The 19,573-nt window shown below is 40.6% G+C and overlaps 1 protein-coding gene across 1 annotated transcript; it reads left to right on the plus strand.

Moving 5' to 3' along the window:
• The first annotated feature begins 37 nt into the window (after positions 1-37).
• RAD9B (RAD9 checkpoint clamp component B) lies at positions 38-19,356 on the plus strand. The gene is made up of 11 exons (XM_037052082.1): positions 38-143; positions 2,207-2,277; positions 3,348-3,497; positions 3,703-3,817; positions 5,927-6,026; positions 10,679-10,785; positions 14,222-14,328; positions 14,414-14,478; positions 15,021-15,140; positions 16,135-16,372; positions 19,231-19,356. The coding sequence occupies exons 1-11, from the start codon at positions 107-109 to the stop codon at positions 19,354-19,356; spliced, it is 1,236 nt and encodes a 411-aa protein (XP_036907977.1). The 5' UTR covers positions 38-106.
• The last annotated feature ends 217 nt before the right edge of the window (positions 19,357-19,573 follow it).

The raw sequence follows: 19,573 nt of genomic DNA on the forward strand, positions 1-19,573 counted from the left end.
GGGGAGGGGTGAGATCTCGTAGCTTCTACAGGCTCGGGCCACATCCGGGAACCCTGGGCGTCGAGTCGAGGCGCGCTTTGCGACCCGGCTTGTTAGGGCTGCAGCCATGCTGAAGTGCGGGATGAATGGCAGTCAGGTTAAAGGTGGAGCAGTGTTTTTTCCTAGCTAGGGACAAAAAGGGAAAGCCTCAAGTGCATGGGGGAGATGCGTACTTCTTCCCAGTTGCCTTTATGCGTAAGGGCCGAGGACACCAAAGTCTCCTTAGAGCCAGCGCGCACCCCCATAGCTTCTGAGGGGAGGATGAAGGCCCATGCGCTTCTATTTAGGCACAATATTTATATTTTCACGGGTGTCTAGGAAATGAAGTTGCTCCACCGCGCGTCAAAATCGGGAAGATACTGTGTGGGGCGCACTTGGGGGAAGAAGAATGCTCGGACAGTTAAAGTATTTTAGTGTCACGGGAAAAACACAAACCAGGTTTTTATTTTAGTCCCACCATTTTAAAATCTACGACCTGGGACGAGGCACTGAGTCACGTTGCGGCTTAGGTTTCTTCCTCAGTCAGATGAGAAATAGAGCGGCACGCCGCGGTAGGGATGACATGGAAATGCGTGCCAAGAGCTCCATAAATGGGAACGTACAGGAACAATGGCTATGCTTGGTACCTGAACCACGTACATGGCTCCAGAAAGTCTACGTTTAGAAACGCGGCGGCTTCTTACAGATGGAAACCAGAAAACGATCATTAAAAGGCATTGTGTGTCGGGGGCTGGCTTCCCCGGTGCTGAGGACGGCTTTGGAAGAGGGAGTTCCTTTTCGCAGCATATCCTTCAGTTCCTAATAAGCGGTTATTTGTATGATTGTTCGATCTGGTTGGATCCGAAGCGCTGCGAGGGTGCCATCTCCCCCCTGCCTTGTTCATCACGCTACTCCCATTGCAGTGCTTGGAACGTAGTAGATGCTCAATAAATACTTGTTGGCTGGATGAAAGGCCTGAAAGAGGGTTTAAGTTTCAGCTCCGCAGAAAAAGGAGTGAAATTGAAAGGAGTGAAAAAAAGGACATTGCCTCTACCTTTTTTGTTTTTCCTTTTGGTCTCAGTTTGAGGCCCACACCCCCCAACTCCTACACTGAAAATTCATGAGCATTATAATCTGATGTTCTGGATTGATTTTTCCTTTTTTCTACTTTTCCATAGATTGATACAGCCATCCATTTTTACTGCAGCAGACTATGCCGTATCTGTTTGCTACGTTGTTTTGTTTTTTTTTCTTCTTTATAACTCATAAGAACACAAAAGTGCCACACCAGATCAGATGGGGACTTCACCCAGCCCTCGCTATTGTTTCTGAAAGGACATCCACCTAAGGGTGTTTGCGGGGAAGATCCGACACCTTCCACATGACCCTCCCACGTCGGAGGTGCATCGGGCGTGCCTCCAATTTCTCTCTTCAACGATTTTTTTGCTACCAGTCAAATTATTAGAACCCTTCAAACCAACCTCTCCATTTCTTGTTTTTACATTCCCCCCCCCAGGTGNCGTTGTTTTGTTTTTTCTTCTTCTTTATAACTCATAAGAACACAAAAGTGCCACACCAGATCAGATGGGGACTTCACCCAGCCCTCGCCATTGTTTCTGAAAGGACATCCACCTAAGGGTGTTTGCGGGGAAGATCCGACACCTTCCACATGACCCTCCCACGTCGGAGGTGCATCGGGCGTGCCTCCAATTTCTCTCTTCAACGATTTTTTTGCTACCAGTCAAATTATTAGAACCCTTCAAACCAACCTCTCCATTTCTTGTTTTTACATTCCCCCCCCCAGGTGGGGGGGGAAGATACAAGTTTTAAAATACGTTAATACAAAAACTGTACTTGAACATCAATTTAAGTAAAATAAAAAATACATTAGTGCGGAAGTTGGCTTGCCACAGTAGCTCCACGCCACACTGCAAATAAACAGAAAAGAATTCTGTTGCTGGTTATCATTTCATTATACTCATTCTTTGAATTTATTGAGCTCTTACTATGAACCTGGCATTTTGCCAAGGATATTATTATCACTGTATTTCTTACAGTAAATTGTAGTCCTAGTCTATAAACACTGTTCTTTATGAATTTAAGTCCTGTGAATGCTGAAGTAGTCTTGTGACTTGCTTTTATTGTTCGAGAATACGAATGTGAGCAGCAACTTTCTTTTTCTCCATAGTATTTGGGAAAGCAATCCAAGCTCTATCACGAATCAGCGACGAGCTGTGGCTAGACCCGTCCGAGAAAGGTGTAAGTAAGAAAGTTAATTCAGACACCATCTACTAAGACAAAAAAGAGGGTTTAAGTTTCAAGTCTAGATTGTATGTTGATTAGGAAATCCAAAAATTGTAATTATCCCTTTCACTTTTCGTCTTGATGGCGCATATCTGAATACCTTTAAAGCAGCAATTTTTAACCTTCTTCATCTCGTGGCACACGTAAACTAATTACTAAAATTCTGTGGCACAACAAAAAATTTATTTTTTGCCGATCTGACCAAAAAATAAGTATAATTTTGATTCATTCACACTGAACAGCTATTCTTGTGCTGGCTGCTGTCATTTTTTTTATTTGACAATCTAAGGGAAAAGAAGTTGGTGCCCCTGAATAAATAGTCAAATATTGCATGTTTTAAAAATTGTTGCAGCACACTGGTTGAAATTGCTGATTTAGAGCAGCATAGTAAACTTTAAAATCATGCAGATAAACACAATTGATTTAAATTAAAAGTCACAAATTGGTGGCCAAGAGGTTTACATATAGCTTGTAGAAGTGTTTTATGTAGATTGCACTGTTTTTTTTTAAAGAACTGAAATAATTTCTAACAGTTAAAAATTGGGAGAGTCCACAGAAAAATCTGATTTCTTGCTTCTCTTGAAAACTCAGAAAAGGTCTGACAGTTTGGGGCTTTTATACCCAAGTGGAAGTAGTTGGTTGACACTAACAGTTTCTCTCCTTGGACAAGGCCAGAGATCACCATTTTGCTCTTCTTTTACTCCCATTTATATTGCCTTCTGCCCCTGTAGGCATTTGCAATTTTACAATTTCGACATGCAAGATTTAAGATTTAATATCTATATTCAATATAGATATGTAGACATACATGTATGCATATGCAGACTCAATACACACTGAACGAATGCAGTCCATAAAACATATATGATAATTCATATGGATAATGTAGACATATAACAGTTATTATCTGATAGCATTATTTGAGTTCATTTAATTGCTGTGTGAAACAAAATAGAATTTTTAAAATTAATTATTTAAAGAAATTTGATTTTTCCCCCTAAATAGTTATTATTATATTTTCCCAGCTTGCTTTAAGGTCTGTGAATTCTTGTCGGTCAGCATATGGGTGTGTCCTCTTCTCTCCTGTGTTTTTCCAAAGTTACCAATGGTCAGCTGCAGTGGAAATGAAAGATAGAAACACAGTATCAAATTTAAATTGCAAATTGGGAATGAAGGTAAATATAAGTGGCCCTGGTTTTCTCTTCTACTGTGGAAATATTCAGTGTATTCGACATAAAATCTATTCTATATTTAATACTTGGTTTAATGTCACACGGGACAAATTTATTCATTTATAAATATACATACTCTTTCGTGTTAGTTTGTTAATTAAACAACCATATTGAGTGTGTGCTATTCTATAATCTGTTTGTATTACAGTCACTTTTGCCCATCTTTAGATGTCCGAATTCCCTCGAAAGAAATGTAGAGATGTGCAAAATATTCACCAGATCTGATAAGTGCAAAGTAGTTATTCAATTCTTCTGCAGATATGGTAAGTATAATGAAAACTAGTTTAAATGTATTGTATTTTTGTTAATATTTTGTAAGTTTATAGTGTTCAAACCATGTACAATCAAACAAGAGTCCTCATTGCATTATTGCTTAGAATTTGTGTAGTTTCGTGGTAGGAAAGTCGTAAGTACCTGCAAAGTATTATCTTACTTGTCTTTGAAGAAGTTTTGTGAGACGGTTAGTAGCATTTCCTTTTTATACTTTTCAGTGACACAAACTTTACTTGCATACAAACCAATTTTTAATTTTTTATTTTTAAAAGATTTTATTTATTTTTAGAGAGAGGAGAAGGGAAGGAGAAAGAGAGGGAGAGAAACATCAATGCATGGTTGCCTCTCATGAGCCCCCCACCTGGGACCCGGCCTACAATCCAGGCATGTGCCCTGACTAGGAATTGAACCTGCAACCTTTTGGTTTGCAGGCCTGTGCTCAATCCACTGAGCCACATCAGCCAGGGCACAAACCAGTTTTTTAAAATCCATTTGCATTTAACCAGTTGGTTGTTCTCAAATTAATTGGCTGCTTGATATTCTGTAAGAGTGCCTTGGTAATGGTATTCCTTGGTAAGAAAGACGAGAATAATTCCCTGTGGGAGGCAGATAGTATTAGATCCGGGCCTGAAAGAAGTGTGGCAACTTGCCCAAGGTCACAGAAGTAGTAAATTACAGAGCCTGGGTTAGAGTCCTGCCTCTCAATAGTAGGAGCCAAAACCTTCATTCATTCTCTCTGCCTTCCAGCCTTGTGCGGTCCTTATTCAGATGTTGTACTCATAGGACTTTCACATACTTACATATGTACAGCCTGGCATTTAACAGCATGGGCTCTGGAGGCCATAGTGTCTGGGGTCGAATCCTGCTCTGCCCCTTCCTTGCAGAGACCTTGGGCAAATTATTTACATCCCTATGTCTCAGTTCCCCAGTGTGTAAATTGGGGGAAATGTTAGTACCAACCTGCTAGGGTTTCACGAGGATCTATGAATTCTAGGAAGTTATAGTTCTAAACTGTTTAAAAGTATGCCTGGCACATTCTCTAAGTGTTAGCTCTAGCTGTATTTATTATGATTGCTGGTATTTTACTTGAAGTTGACAGGTAGAATTTTATGCTTCAAAGAACTCTTGTACTTGTGATATTGGTCCAAATCTTTCTTTTTGTAGCAGGTGCTCAGTAAATATTTTTGAAATTAATAAATATTGCTCTTATCACCTAAGTAAAAAAATAATAACTTGAGCAATGTTATTACTAGTGAGACCTTTAGATTCACACTGCTACGTTATTACGCTGTAGAAAGTTCTAGCCTACGTGGATTTTATTACATGGGCTCTGTATTCAAATTTAGATTCAAATTCTACCTATAAGGTAAGTTCCCACTTAACATCATTGACAGGCGAAATGACCAATAATGAAACCAACTTTACCATAGGCTAATTAATGTAAACAAGATTTTGGTTCCTAAGGCATCTCATCAACATTGTAATGCAAAGACTGAATGAAATATTGTTGGAAGACCTGCCGTACTTGTTAAAAAAGCATAGCCTTGCAAGGTCATTCAGCCTCACCGAGCTATTGTTTCCTCTTCTGAGATTAAGTACATACCCCGAAGGGATATTGTGTGAGTCCCAGGTGAGGTACATACGATGTGTACCGCAGTTCCGGGCTCAGAGGGCCGTAGCCATTCTTGCCACACACTTTTCCCCTCCTCTCAGCGGAAAAGAATCCACAGGCCTGATGTTCAGCTTCATCTCCCAAAAGTACCGTCCAGGAACTTCGGTCCTGGATGACAGGTACTGAAGGGGAATCATAGATACCTGACCTGTAGTTGGCAATCATTGTTTTATACACAATTTAAGAAATTACCTGTATTTCAAGAGAATGGGAAAACTCGACTGCCTGCTTGGTCCAGGGTCTGACATGTTGCCTGCTTTCCGCTAGGGGGCGATAAACACATTCACTAAGGGCAAGTGCTTCTCACTAGGCACCTGCAGATAATATAATTTCACTTATATTATTTTAATTTGGCTGTGAAAGTTAAAGACTTTTTAACCTGCTAATTTTGCACTTAAAATTAACAGGTTGCTCTACTCTCTTTAAGGTATTAAAAGGACCCATAATGTGTGTTTTCAAGAAAGTCAGCCTTTGCAAGTTATTTTCGAAAAGAGTACATGTACTAATGTACTAGTGATTCAACCAAGGTAATGAGTTCTCTGTTCTGGTTTTTTACTTTATTTTATTCTGAATGTAGTATGGTTAGAGAGTAAAGAATTAATGTCCTAGAGCTTTTAAAGATTTTATTTATTTATTTTTAAAGGGAGGGGAACGGAGGGAGAAAGGAAGGGAGAGAAATATTGATGTGCAGCAAGGCAAATGGCTGTCTCTAGCGCACTCCCAGGCCGCCTGCAACCCGGGCATGTGCCCTAACTGGGAACCGAACTGGCGACCCTTTGGTTTGCAGGCTGGCACTCAATCCACTGAGCCACATTAGCCAGGGCTTTGTCCTGGAGCTTTTAAATCAGTTACTTTTTTAAAAGCTAACACGGGACTTGGAGACAGCTCTTACAGAACTGAGAGAGAGAAAGAAAACCTTGATAAAGATAACANCGGCAAGGCAAATGGCTGTCTCTAGCGCACTTCCAGGCCGCCTGCAACCCGGGCATGTGCCCTAACTGGGAACCGAACTGGCGACCCTTTGGTTTGCAGGCTGGCACTCAATCCACTGAGCCACATTAGCCAGGGCTTTGTCCTGGAGCTTTTAAATCAGTTACTTTTTTAAAAGCTAACACGGGACTTGGAGACAGCTCTTACAGAACTGAGAGAGAGAAAGAAAACCTTGATAAAGATAACAGTAGACCAGTAGTTTTCAATCTTTTTCATCTCACGGCACACATACACTAATTACTAAGATTCTGCAGCATGCCAAAAAACATTTTTTTGACAGTCTGATCAAAGGTATAATTTTAATTCATTAATACCAGATGACAATTGTTGTATTGACTCTTGCTTTTTTTTAAAACTAAATAGTCAGGTATTGCATGTCTTAAAAATTCTTGCCACATACCACCATAGCACACTGCTTGAAAATTGCTGTCATAGATCATAACTGCATAATGGTAGTGATAATAATTTAGTGGCCGAGAAAGTTCTGAAGATTTTCCATCAGTAGCTTTTTTCATCAAATGATATCAAGAAAAATATATTATCTAATAATACTTTGCATTTACATGGTGCCTTCTGTTTGAGGCTTAGAACACACAGCATAAGAAAATTTCAGCATTTTTGATGTGAACTGATTTTGTCCGTACGTGTTTCCATTTTTTCTCTACAGAATGAGTCAGTGTACTCAATTTTTCAATGTTAAGCTGTAACATTAAACATTAATTAGTTTGTGAGCCAAAGGTATTTTATCTTTGTTTCTTAAATTACAAAAGACATACATGCTCTCAAAATGCATCTGCAACTCATAGAAGATTGCAAAGATTAACAAACGGAAGTCTTTCTCTTCCACCTGCCCCCTCTACCCCACGGCAGAGGGAACTTCCATCTACTAATAACTTGGTGTATTTCATTCTAGCTCTTCTTCTGTTTATACCCATTTGGTTCAATGTTGAGCCAATCTCTGTAACTCCCCCTCTCCTTATTATTTGGTTATCTTTCTCCCACCTCTCAAATTTATGTCATATACCAGATAAATATTTTATATTGTTTTTCATAATATGTATCATACATATATTTGTCAAAGAAAACATCCCATTGTTATTATCATTTGGCAACTAGCTTTGTTTAGTTTCTATGTCAGTTCACCTAAATCAGTCTTACTCTTTTTAATGACTGTGTAATTTTTCATTGTATGACTTCGCAGTAATTTACCCACAACCCTTCAGCAGTCCCCTCCCCAGTTGATGCCTGAAACCGTGGACAGTACCAAACCCTATAGATACTGTGTTTTTTCTTATACATACAGACCTGTGATCAAGTTGAATTGATAAATTAGGCACCGTAAGAGACTAACAATGACAAATAATAAAATAGAACAATTGTAACAATATACCGTAGCAAACATTTCAGGAGTCTCCTTGCTTAGGTCTTTGCATAGCCTCCGTTCTCTGGTGTATCATGTTGCCGTCAGTCAGAGTATGTTTTCTGCTCCTGCCTTCCACCCACAACTTCAATGCCTTTTCCATCTTAACAAAATACTTATCATGCACTGTTAGCCAAAACTTTTGCAGTTTCAGGTGCAGTTTCAGTCTTTTGCAAGACTAGCAGGAATCTCTTTTCCTTCTTTGCAACTTCACAGATAGAAGATTTGTTCTAACCACCGATCTGAGCAACCTCGGCATACGACTTTTTTTCTTTCTTTAAGTCCAGGAGAACTTTCACCTTTTCACATAAAGGAAGCACTGTATGGCTTCTCTCTGGCGTATGTGAATTGTCAGCATCACTACTCTTGTGATTCGGGGATATTATTAAGTAAAATAAGGGTGCCTCGAACTCAAGCACTGTGATGTTGTCAGTCTCGCCCGTGACAACCGAGACAGCTTCTAAGTGACTGGCGGGCAGGTTACTCTGCAGCCTGGAGACGCTGGACAAAGGGATGAATCACGTCCTTGGTGGGATGGCCCTGAATGGCATGAGATTTCATCACACCACTCACACTGACAGGCAGTTTAAAAACTTACAGATTATTTCTGGAATTTTCCAGTTAATATTTTCAGATCGCAGTTTACTGGCGGTAACTGAAACCGAGGAAAATGAAACCTTGGATAAGGGTTGTTTTCAACTTTTTACTGTCACACACACAAAAAAGTAGGTTGTTCCAACTTTTTACTACCACAAACAACGCTGCTAATACTAGGGTGCTGTATTAATTATCTGTTGCTGTGGAGCAAATTCCCCCAAATCTTGGAGTCTTAAAAAAACGGACATTTATTACTTCATGCTAATAAGTGCAGCTTAACTGGGTGCCTCTGGCTGAAGGTCTCTGAGTTTGCAGAGGGGTTGAAGTTAAGCCATCAGCAGGACTGTGGACTCATCTGAGGGCTGTGGGGGTCGTCACTTCCAAGCTCACCGACACTGTTGTTGGGAGGCCTCAGAAGATGTGCCTCCAGGCTCACTGGTAGACCTTGGTTCCTCTCAGGGCGAGCCTCCCCGTAGACTGCCTGGCCATCTTCCGGACGAGGTGAGGAGAAGCAGGAAGAGGGAGACTCCCAAGGTGGAAGTCATGGTGGCCATCTTAACACTTCTTCCATTTTCTTTTTGTTAGACATGAACCTCTTCGATCCAGCCCACACTCAAGGAGAAAGGGGGTTATGTAAGGGCAGGAATCCCAGGAGCCTGGGATCCTTGGGGGCCTGTGTCTAGGCTGCCTAACACAGACAGAGTCCTAGAAGTGAACTGCCTGCTAAAACACAAATTTTAAATTTGCACACATACCATCAAACTGCTATCCGGAAAGTTTCGTACCAATTTACATCCCCACCAAAAGTGCAGGAGAATCCTTCTGAGTAAAGGATATGATCAATCTTTAAAATTTTTGCCAATATAATAGATAGAAAATGATATTATTAGAGTTCTTTGTTGTGTCCATTTTATTACTAGGGAGCTTGAGCATCTTTTCATATTTATTAGCAATTGGTATTTTTCTTCCTTTTAGAATTTCACATTCATGTTGTCGGTTTTTGTATCAGGTTGTCTGGTATCTTGGACAACATCCCCCTCGTCACTAGAAAAGTTTCCAGTGAATTTGGTAGGTGTTCCTGACATTTTGGCATCAGGAAACACTACCGAGCTGGTGTCTGGCATCAGGATAACACCAGCATCACAAAAATTCTAAGAATCTCTTTTTTATCTACCAACGCCTCAGTTTCAAAAGTAGCTCAGAACTTATAATGCAATAATAAAGAGATAAATAACCTAACTAAAAAACAGGCAAAGGATTTGAACAGATATTTCTCCAGAGGAGACATGGAAATGGCCGATAAGCACATGAAAAGATGCTCAAAATTGTTAGTCTTTGGGGAAATGCAAATCAAACAACTTGAAAACTAAATTGTGTGGTATGTGAATTATATTTTAATAAAGTTGCTTTCAAAAAGGTTCACAGGATGAAAGGGCATTTGGGGTGTCCAGACAACCTTGAAAGTAATAGTTAATAATCCAGGACAAGTAACGAAGGGAAAGAGAGTACAGGCGGCAGGCAGCTGGTAAACCTCTCCACCTCTCGGCTGGGCCTCCGGCACAGCCGCCCATCTGCGGTCCCACATCTCTGTTTTCCACTGCCTCCCTCAGGAGTGGGATCCCAGGCCAATTAAAAAGATAATATATACACATACATACACATACTTATACATTTAAAAAAATAAAGACATTTTATTCTAGAGTTTGGTTTCTCCTGCAGCTTTCACTTGTTTTACTAAGAATGTGTTTTACGCCCTGGCTGGTGTAGCTGAGCTTGGGCCTGCGAACCAGGGGATCACGGTTCGATTCCCAGTCAGGGCACATGCCTGGGTTGCAGGCCAGTTCCCAGCAGGGGGCACATGAGAGGCAACCATACACTGATATTTCTCTCCTTCTCTCCTTCCCTTCCTCTCTAAAGATAAATAAATAAAATCTTTGAAAAATGTGTTTTACTATTCTCTTGGCCTTTAAATGAAGTTATAATTATTAAATATACTAAAATATAGCAGCTCATATAGAAGAAAGAATATAAAGTCCTAAGGGTAAAACTTTCTACCCTAAGTCTAAGCCAACTAACCTATTTATTTCTAGATCAAAGATTTGAGCCTCATTAGAAAGCTGTTTCTTACTGTTTGTCTTCCGAATAACGAAATATTTTTATTACATCTCATAGAGTGCTTGCTGAGGCGGTTGTCTTTTTTTCATCGAGTCAAGAGGAAGTTACTCTTGCTGTTACCCCCCTGGAAGTCTGCATTAAGAGTTCTAGTGAGGAATCAGTGGGTAAGGGTTCTGTTTGTCACGGTGCTTGGCATAGTATTACTTCCTGGCCTTCTTGATTACTAACCATTCAGTAAATATTGGTGGTATAGTATTTACTGGTGTCTAAAAAGCAGTAAGATGTAGAAAGTTCATTAAAATTTTTAAGAAATGTATGGAATTTACACAATCAATACTTATAATAATACTTGGCTTTGAAATTCCAGTTGTTTTAAAATTAGGAGAATGGTTATAGAGAAAAATATTTTTGAAGTTAAGATTTTAAGCTCTATTTCTCATCCTTTATCAGACTTTGTGTTTAGCATAAAGAAAAATTAAGAGGCCAGCAGTCAGTTGAGATGACCTTTGACTACATAAACGAAAGTAAATTTGAGCCCTGGCTGGTGTGGCTCAGTGGATTGAGCGCGGGCCTGCGAACCACACGATCACGGTTCGGTTCCCAGTCAGGGCACATGCCTGGGTTGCAGGCCAGTTCCCGGTTCCCAGCAGGGGACACATGAGAGGCAACCATACATTGATATTTCTCTCTCCTTCCCTTCCCCTCTAAGATAAATAAATAAAATCTTAAAAAAAAAAAAGTAAGTAAATTTGAATTGGAAACGTAAGATATTCCCGATGGCAAACACATAGGGCAGAAAATGCGAGTGCTTCTCAAGCCAGTCGTCCAAGAGTTACCTAGACGGTGTGGAGAGACGAAGGCCTGATGGAATCAGGGGTTTGGGTATCAAGAAAATTTACCTGTGTCTTTTTGGCACAAGTTGTTGAAGACTCTTTGACCTTGATTTTTTTGGTGGGACTTTTTGGGTGATAGCAGTAAAGAAAGTGTACGAAGGGAGGAGCTGTGTTATTTTCAAGTGAAAACTGATAAAACCAGGGATTAAGTTGGGTCAGATGACTTTTGTAGCGTTTAGTTGGTGCCAGATTCTGTTTTAAATGGTTTACGTCTCTGAATTCATTTGATTTGCCTAACAGCTCTGTGATGTAGGTATTATTATGATCCCCATTTTCCATCTGAAGAATATGAAGCGCAGAGAAACTAAGTGACTCGCCTGGTGGCACGCAGGTAGTAAGTGTGGGTGACGGCGTGAGTGCAGGGCTCAGCCTCACCGCGCCTGCGCTGTTACTGCTCCTCTCAGGTTCCGCCCACCATTCTGTCCTGGCCCTCGGGAGCGCGTGGTCTGGAACATGTGTGCTGGCCCAGTGACAGGGTCTGTTTTATATTCCATATGCTCATCTCTGAATAAAGGTGGCCATTTAACAACCAGGAGACACTGTCCCTCACGAACGGCTTTCTAATGAGCAGTTACGGTCACGTTTGACTGGGGATCCAAGCATGTAATGGTATCACTGACCTACCTCTCTGCTAACGCCCCGAGGGTGATGTGAGCCTCCTGGTTTGAGATGAATGTATCTGTAAGGTATCGTTTGGTCCTTTAACAATATATATGCCATTTATCCTGTGTTCTCATACTTACATAATTTATGATCACTGAAGAAAATAATTTTTAAAAAGCACTAATAAAAAAAATCACTTGAAATCCCAGTATCAGGAGACGAGCACTTTGAATGGGTGCTGTATACTTCAAATCTAACAACAGGGGATTGGTTGAGCTAAAGTAACGAAATACTAGGAAGCTGTTAAAAGTAACTTTGTGTGTATATATACCCTCCTTTCTCTCTGAGGGCACATATCAAAGATATTTATTGAAGCTAGTTTGAAAACACAAAACACCAACACACACAAATAGTTAGAAAATTTACTTACTGACATGGAAAAACAGGGTATGTTATTAAATAGATTATGAATTAGTATAAACAGTATGATCATATTTTTTAAATGCATTTAAAAATTAAAGAAAATAACAGAAAACAAAATTCAACACTTCATTAAGAAAACTGTATACCATGGCCACATGAAATCTGTTCTAGAAATGCAATATTGATTCAATATTAGAAACTCCAGTAATGTAAAACACTACATCAATAGGTTTAAGGAAAAAAAATTATATGATTATCTCCATAAATGCTGAGAGAGCTTCATAAATGTGTAACATTAATTATTAATATGAAACACTAAAACATAGGAATTGATGGACGCTTTCTTAAAAATAATTAAATGTATATATATTTACATATACCAAAGCTAGTGTCTTACTTAACAGGAAGACTGATTTCCACTAAGATCAGAGACAAGGATCCCTACTGAATCCTCTTCTATTTAATACTGTACTGGAGTTAATGCAATGAGATGAGCCAATTAAAGGCAATACAGTTATGACCATTTCTATCTGCAAATGACACGATAATACACCTGGAAACTCTAGAGAATTAGTGATAAAAACTAACCCAGACAATAAAATAATTTAGGTGGCAGGATATAAATGATGAAGAAAATAGCTTTTGTATATACAAACAATATCCAGTAGGAGAACATAATGTTATAATAATGGCATAGAAGATTAAATACTTAGACATAAACAATAATTTAATGTAAATCTGCCCGTGGCTATAAGGAAATATTGATGACTCACTGATAGGTAGAGCTAACAGACACATATGAGAATGGGACTTTTAAAGTAAAAATGTGCTTAGCTGAAGGGTTGGAAATAAAGTGTGATTCCCCAAATAGGCTCTACCTGTAGATATACTTATCATACAAGGTCCTTATGTTGCAAGGTTTTATTAAAAAGGCTGAATGATATCTAAGTAACTAAAGATATGAATGAAAAAGAAAACAAAAGATGTGAGTCAAAATATAATAACTTTGTTCTATATAGACTATATTCATAAATAGTAGTTCCCTTTAGAATAAACTTGTGTTTGTGGTATTCTGGCTATTTAATTGTTTACAATAAGCCACTCCAAAATATAGTGGCTTAAAATAAACTTATTCTTACCTCTCATGGTTCTGTGGGTTGACGGGGCTCAGCCGGGCAGTGCTCGCTCGGGGGCTCTCTGCACTTGCAGTTGGTGGCTAGGGCTGGAATCACCTGAAGACATCCAAGATGGCACACTGACATGGCTGGTGATCGATGCCTAGAGCTCAGCTGGATTGCTAACCAGAGTACCTGGGCACATGTGGCCTCTGCAGCAACTTGGACTTCCTATAGCACGAAGTCAGGTGGCTAAGTTTCAAGAGCAGGTGTTGCGGGAAAGAGAAAGTGGAGGATAGAAGTGGAAGCTGCTAGTCTCCGAAGGCCTGGGCTCAGGAACCGGCACCGGGTCACGTCAGCAAATCACACTGGTCAAAGCAGCCAGAGAGCCCGCCCACCTAGACTCTGGGAGAGAGCAGGGAGACAGAGGCCCCACCTCTCAGTGAAGGAATGGCAAAGAATTTATGGCTATTCTAAACCCACCGCTTAGGTTATATTTTTATATTCAAATTTAACAAACACCTCTGGAACTAATTTTATTTCTTATTTCCTACACTATTAAACAGATTTGAACAATTCTGTACACAGTGAGATGTTTGTTGGTCCAGCTGAGTTTGACTTCTTTCAAATTGGAATTGACACTGAAATAACATTTTGCTTCAAAGAATTGAAGGTAAAGAAAAATTTGCACCAGATTAAAATTTTCACTGGTAGTTTTAAAGAAAGATTTCACTTTTTTTCCCTTCTTTTTCTTTCAGGGAATACTGGTATTTTCAGAAGCTACACGTGCTCCTATATCCATTTATTTTGATTTTCCTGGGAAGTAGGTTCTTGGGAACTTTTCTAAATTTTTTTCTTCTTCTTTTGTTACATAGCGATAGTAAAACCATCTGAATCACTTCAAAATTAATTCACACCTCAGGAATTCCTTAACCTTACTAGAAACACTTATCAAACTAAAATTTTAAAAGATGTCATAACATGATTTTTTTTAACTGGTAACTTAATTGAGAAAGATATATGCTTCTGGAGAGTGAAAACATTTATACATTTGACCTGAATAAATTGCTTAACCAGAAAATAATACATGGCTTAACCAGGTTAAATCTCTGTGAAACTATGACACTTTATATAGTATTTCAGGACAGAAATTTCAAGTGAGATTGGGTTAGGATAGATGTGTTTTATGAAATTAGATCTGATGATTTCTAAGGGCCCTTTCAGCTCTTGGACTATGTTAATTTGTGAAAAGACAAAAGGGACTTTCGTTTTTCTTTTACTCCTGAATTAGGTGTCATTTTCTAATGTTTTCCCAATGTCCATCAGAAAATGATTGTTCTGTGTGCTCTGACTTGGCCTTTTTAGACCAGTGGCTTTAAGTATTGATGACATGGTACTGGAAGCGAACTTTATCTTGGCTACATTGGCTGAGGAACCAAGTAGACCATCTTCTCCACAATCGTGTCTTTCAGAAAAACAGAAAAGGTAAGGCCATGTGTTGACACCTTTATTGGTTGGGGAAAAGCCATTGCATTTTATTCAGAAATAATTCAGTGGCATTCAGTCAGGAAACAGCTGAGGACTAAAACATTAGATCAGAAGTTCGGATGGAATCAGGAAGAGCTATAGCAAAACCTGACGGCAACATAGCAGAGCCACCGGTCTTGCTCTGCATATTTGCTTTCTCTCTTCTGATCAGCATTTAACAGGACTCCTGACCGGTCTTTGTTAATACCTCCAACTCATTTCCATTTGGAGTGATCTAGTGTTAAGGATCAAAGGAATGTCTATTCATACCTAGAATGCTTTCTCAGACTTAGGGACAGCCATTGTTTTCCTTTTGTCTCTTAATAACTTTCTTTTGGTGGAGGTAGGGGTGCTTCAACTGTTGAAGTAGCATAAAGTTACTATTGGGAAGTTTGGAAAATACAGAGAAGTGCAGAAAAGAAAGTCAACTTCGCCCACAGTTGCAGTCCAGACTTAGCCACCGTTAACCTTGGGCTCACTCCGTTTCCTTTCAAACTTTTTATTTAGCATACGCTTGTATTTTTAAACAAGATTTATATCATATAGCGTATGTAGCTCTTTATCCTGCTCCCCCCTCAAATGTTGTATTATGAATGTGTTCCAGCATCACTGATTATGACTTGAAAACGTGGTTTTTAATGACTGTATACAGTGTTGTCAGACATATGTACAGTAATGGATTTGAGTGCTTTTCTAACTTGGCCCTGTTACCATTCTCACAAGACTGTCTCATGCACACAAAGTTGTTCCCTGAAAAATTCTCATCTGTAGAGAGAATTTCTAAATAATCATGTATGTAAATCTTAACCTTCAAAACAATTAGTTCCATAGTATTTCAGTATATGCCCTAAACCAGTGTTATCGTTGACATACTATATTGCTCTATTAGTTATATACAAATATATACTTCAAAGTAAGCAGTTCCTTCGTTTGATCCCTATTGACACCTCAGGTCAGATCTGGAATGTTCAAATCCAAAGGCTGGTAAAAAAGATAGCAAGACCACGGAGCACATTTCAGGAAAAGCAGCGCCCAAAAGGCTCCGCCCTGATGAGACTCTCGGGAACAGCTCTACCTGGGGACACTGTGGCAGTCCTCTAACGAAAAGAGCGAATGGGGACATCAGTGAGGGACCGGAAAGCAGCGTCAGCCACATGGAGGAAGAGCCGGGGCCTCCACATCTCAGGAAGGTAAAGAAAAATGTTGAGACACGACCACGTCTCAGTCAGGAGCTCCCATCATCTGTCACCCTTTGCTGTCCCCCCCTCCTGCCCAGCCACAATATCCTGAAAATTAATTGTCCCGGTTTTTGGCAGTGAAGAGGTGAAGCCAGCCTGAGATGGAGAAGAGAATGGTTTATAAAACGTTAATATAAAGTAGTTAAATTGCTCATTGAGTAATTTCTTTTTTTCTATGAGTTTTTGTTTTTTACTTCATCCCTTTACCTAATTTCTAACAAAGTATATTCAAGCAGAGATTGAGATCACTTGTTTTAAAGAATAAATAATTGCTTATAGCATACTTATATTTATTTTTTATTTTTTTGTCACCTTCCATTTTTCTGATTTTATTTATTTACTTTTAGAGAGGGGAAGGGAGGGAGAAACAGAGGGAGGGAAATACGAGTGTGTGAGGAATACACTGTTCAGTTGCCCCACATGCGCCCCCTGCTGGGGACCTACCCCACAACCCACACACGTGTCTGACTGGGAATCCAACCGGCCCCTGTCAGTTCGCAGGCCGGCACTCAATCCACTGAGCTACACCAGTCAGGGTGCATATTTATATTTAAATACACACAATAAGCTAGTCATATAATTTGTTTCCTGACATAAATGTTCTTCTAATTTTATTTTATTAAAGATTGTACTTATTTATTTTTAGAGAGAGGGGAAGGGAAGGAAAAAGAGGGGGAGAGAGATATCAATGTGTGGTTGCCTCTCACATGCCCCAAACCGGGTACTTGGCCCGCAACCCAGGCCTGTGCCCTGACTGGGAACTGAATTGGCGACCCTTTGGCTCACAGCCTGCGCTCAGTCCACTGAGCCACACCAGCCAGGTTCTCATTTTATATTTCAAATCTGTTTGAAAAACCCTTTATTTGTAGTGGTACGATATAAATTTTATCCTCCAAACAGCACAGATCCCCATTCACAGAGGAGTCACAGTAAATAACATATCAATATGCCAACATTTTACTGGACTGATGATAAGCTCCACAGAATGCTAACATTAAACCCTAATGAAATCTATTGAATTGAAGATAAACACAGTTTGCTGGAAACAGAAGCATCCTTGGGAAATGATGATAGTCCCAGGTTTACATGTACATTATGTTTCATTCAAGTCTGTTTTGCTATTGCTGTCATTATTGATTTGGAAATATGAGTTCCTTAGTTAGAATTAGAAATTCTGAAGGAGATACATTTTTTCCAAAAGTCACTATACTAAGTCACTATACAAAAGACTTTTTAGGACAGTAAAACTGGATATTGGGGGCAGGGGGTATGGTGTGTGCAAAGGCCCTGGGATGAAGGAGCACGGTGGTTCTAAGGAACTGAAGGCTGGCCAGGCGGTTAGAGAGCAGAGAGCCAGGGGAAAACAAGGGCACGGGGTGAAGCTAGAGTTGATGAGTGCCGAGTCATGCCGGAAGCGCCCTGCAGGCCATGTAAACAGCCATATGAAAGTGTCTTGGCATTTGAAGTACTCAAGGGGTTTTAAGAGGGAGGGCTGACAGAGCTGATTTTTTTTTTAAAGATTTTATTTATTTATGTATCTTTAGAGGGGAAGAAGAGAGGGAGAGAGATGTCAAAGTATGGTTGTCTCTCGTGCGTCCCTTGCTGGGAACTGGCCTGCAACCCAGGCATGTGCCCTGACTGGGAATCGAACCGCGATGCTCTGGTTCAAAGGCCTGTGCTCAATCCACTGAGCTACACCAGCCAGGGCTCAGAGTTGATTTTTTAAAAGGTAATTTTAGCTGCGGCTACTGCATAAATGGGATACAGTGAGGCAAGAATAGAAACTCACTTGTAGCATCCGAGAGGTGAGATGGTGGTTCCTTAGAGATGGAGAGAAGTGGCTGAAGTAGATGGCTAGTTGAAGAGGTAAAAGTAACGTGACTTGGTGATGGATTGGTTATGGGGGTTCCGGGGGCATGAGGTATCAAGGATGCTGTTCACATTTAGTGGTTAGAGGCCAGGGGTGCCGCTCAAATCCTCCGACACACAGTACAGTCCCCACAACAAAGAATCACCAGGCCCCAAAGGTCCGTAGTGCTGAGGCTGAGAAACCCTGGTTGAAAGCCTGTGTAGAGGAGGGCAAGCGAGCTGAGCTAAGTCTGAGAGAACCAGGAGAATGTGGCAGGAAGAAGGTCCCAGAAGTGTCTGAGTATCAAGCAGGATGAACACTGAAAATGGTCACTGGCTTCAACATGTGATGATTTTTGGTGACCAGAGTAGGAAGTTCTGTGATGTGGTGGGGTCAGGAGCTTTTTCAGATAGGACCGAATAGGAGTATGAGAAAATGGAAGTAAGTGCAGAGAAAAGCAGACGAGAGACAGGGAGGGAGGAACAGGGTGGTGGTGGTGCTTCCCGTGTATTCTGAAGATGAGAGACATTATTGTAAAACGCTGATGTTCCTATCCGGCAGAGGGAGGCCTGGGAGGGGCTGTGAGGCCGGCGGGGAGGAAAGGGCAGGCTTTAGCCAGGAGGGGGTAGCTCCGGTAGCAGGAGGAGGGAAAGGGAAGCTGGGAGTCGAGCAGAACGGCCTGCAGGATCTGCCTTCCTCTCCCACAGCCCTGGTGTGTGTTTAAAATGCTCAGGCAGGGGAGTCAGAGGCAGATTACTGATCCCAACTGCATGTCTTTGGGGAGGGGTTTTGGTGTAGAGAACGTGTTGGTCCAGTCACAAGGCTGTGGGGGTTCCGTGAACCTGCATCATCCCAGTTAGGGAGACCGCACTGGACAGGTTTCTGAAAAGCGGCTGTTCCCTGGGGCATTTACTGAGAATTCTTACTCCGAATCAACAGTGCAGTTACTTTTTCCCTCCAGTTTTCTTCCATGTTCTTTGGAGCAGTTTCTTCCGACCTGCGAGAACACTGCGACAACCCTTTCGACAGTCTGGCAACAGCAAGTGACAGTGAAGAGGACATGAATGACAGTTTTTCCATATTCTAACACTTAATGCCAGCTGAGTTGCCCACCACCCTCCAATTTAGTGACTCATACCTCACACCTGTTTTCACACTTAGTCTACAAACACATTGTCTTGGACTTCCTTCAGATGCAGGATGGGCTTCTGTTTTTCCAAACATCATCTCGTGCAACAATCGTTATCTGGGAATAGCTGCTTGTCAAGTGTATGTTTGCTTTAAGTCCCTTCTGCTGCTTAGGA

This window comes from Sturnira hondurensis, unplaced genomic scaffold (assembly GCF_014824575.4).
Source record: "Sturnira hondurensis isolate 20B ecotype Veracruz unplaced genomic scaffold, ASM1482457v3 Scaffold0007406, whole genome shotgun sequence".
Classification (NCBI taxonomy): domain Eukaryota; kingdom Metazoa; phylum Chordata; class Mammalia; order Chiroptera; family Phyllostomidae; genus Sturnira; species Sturnira hondurensis.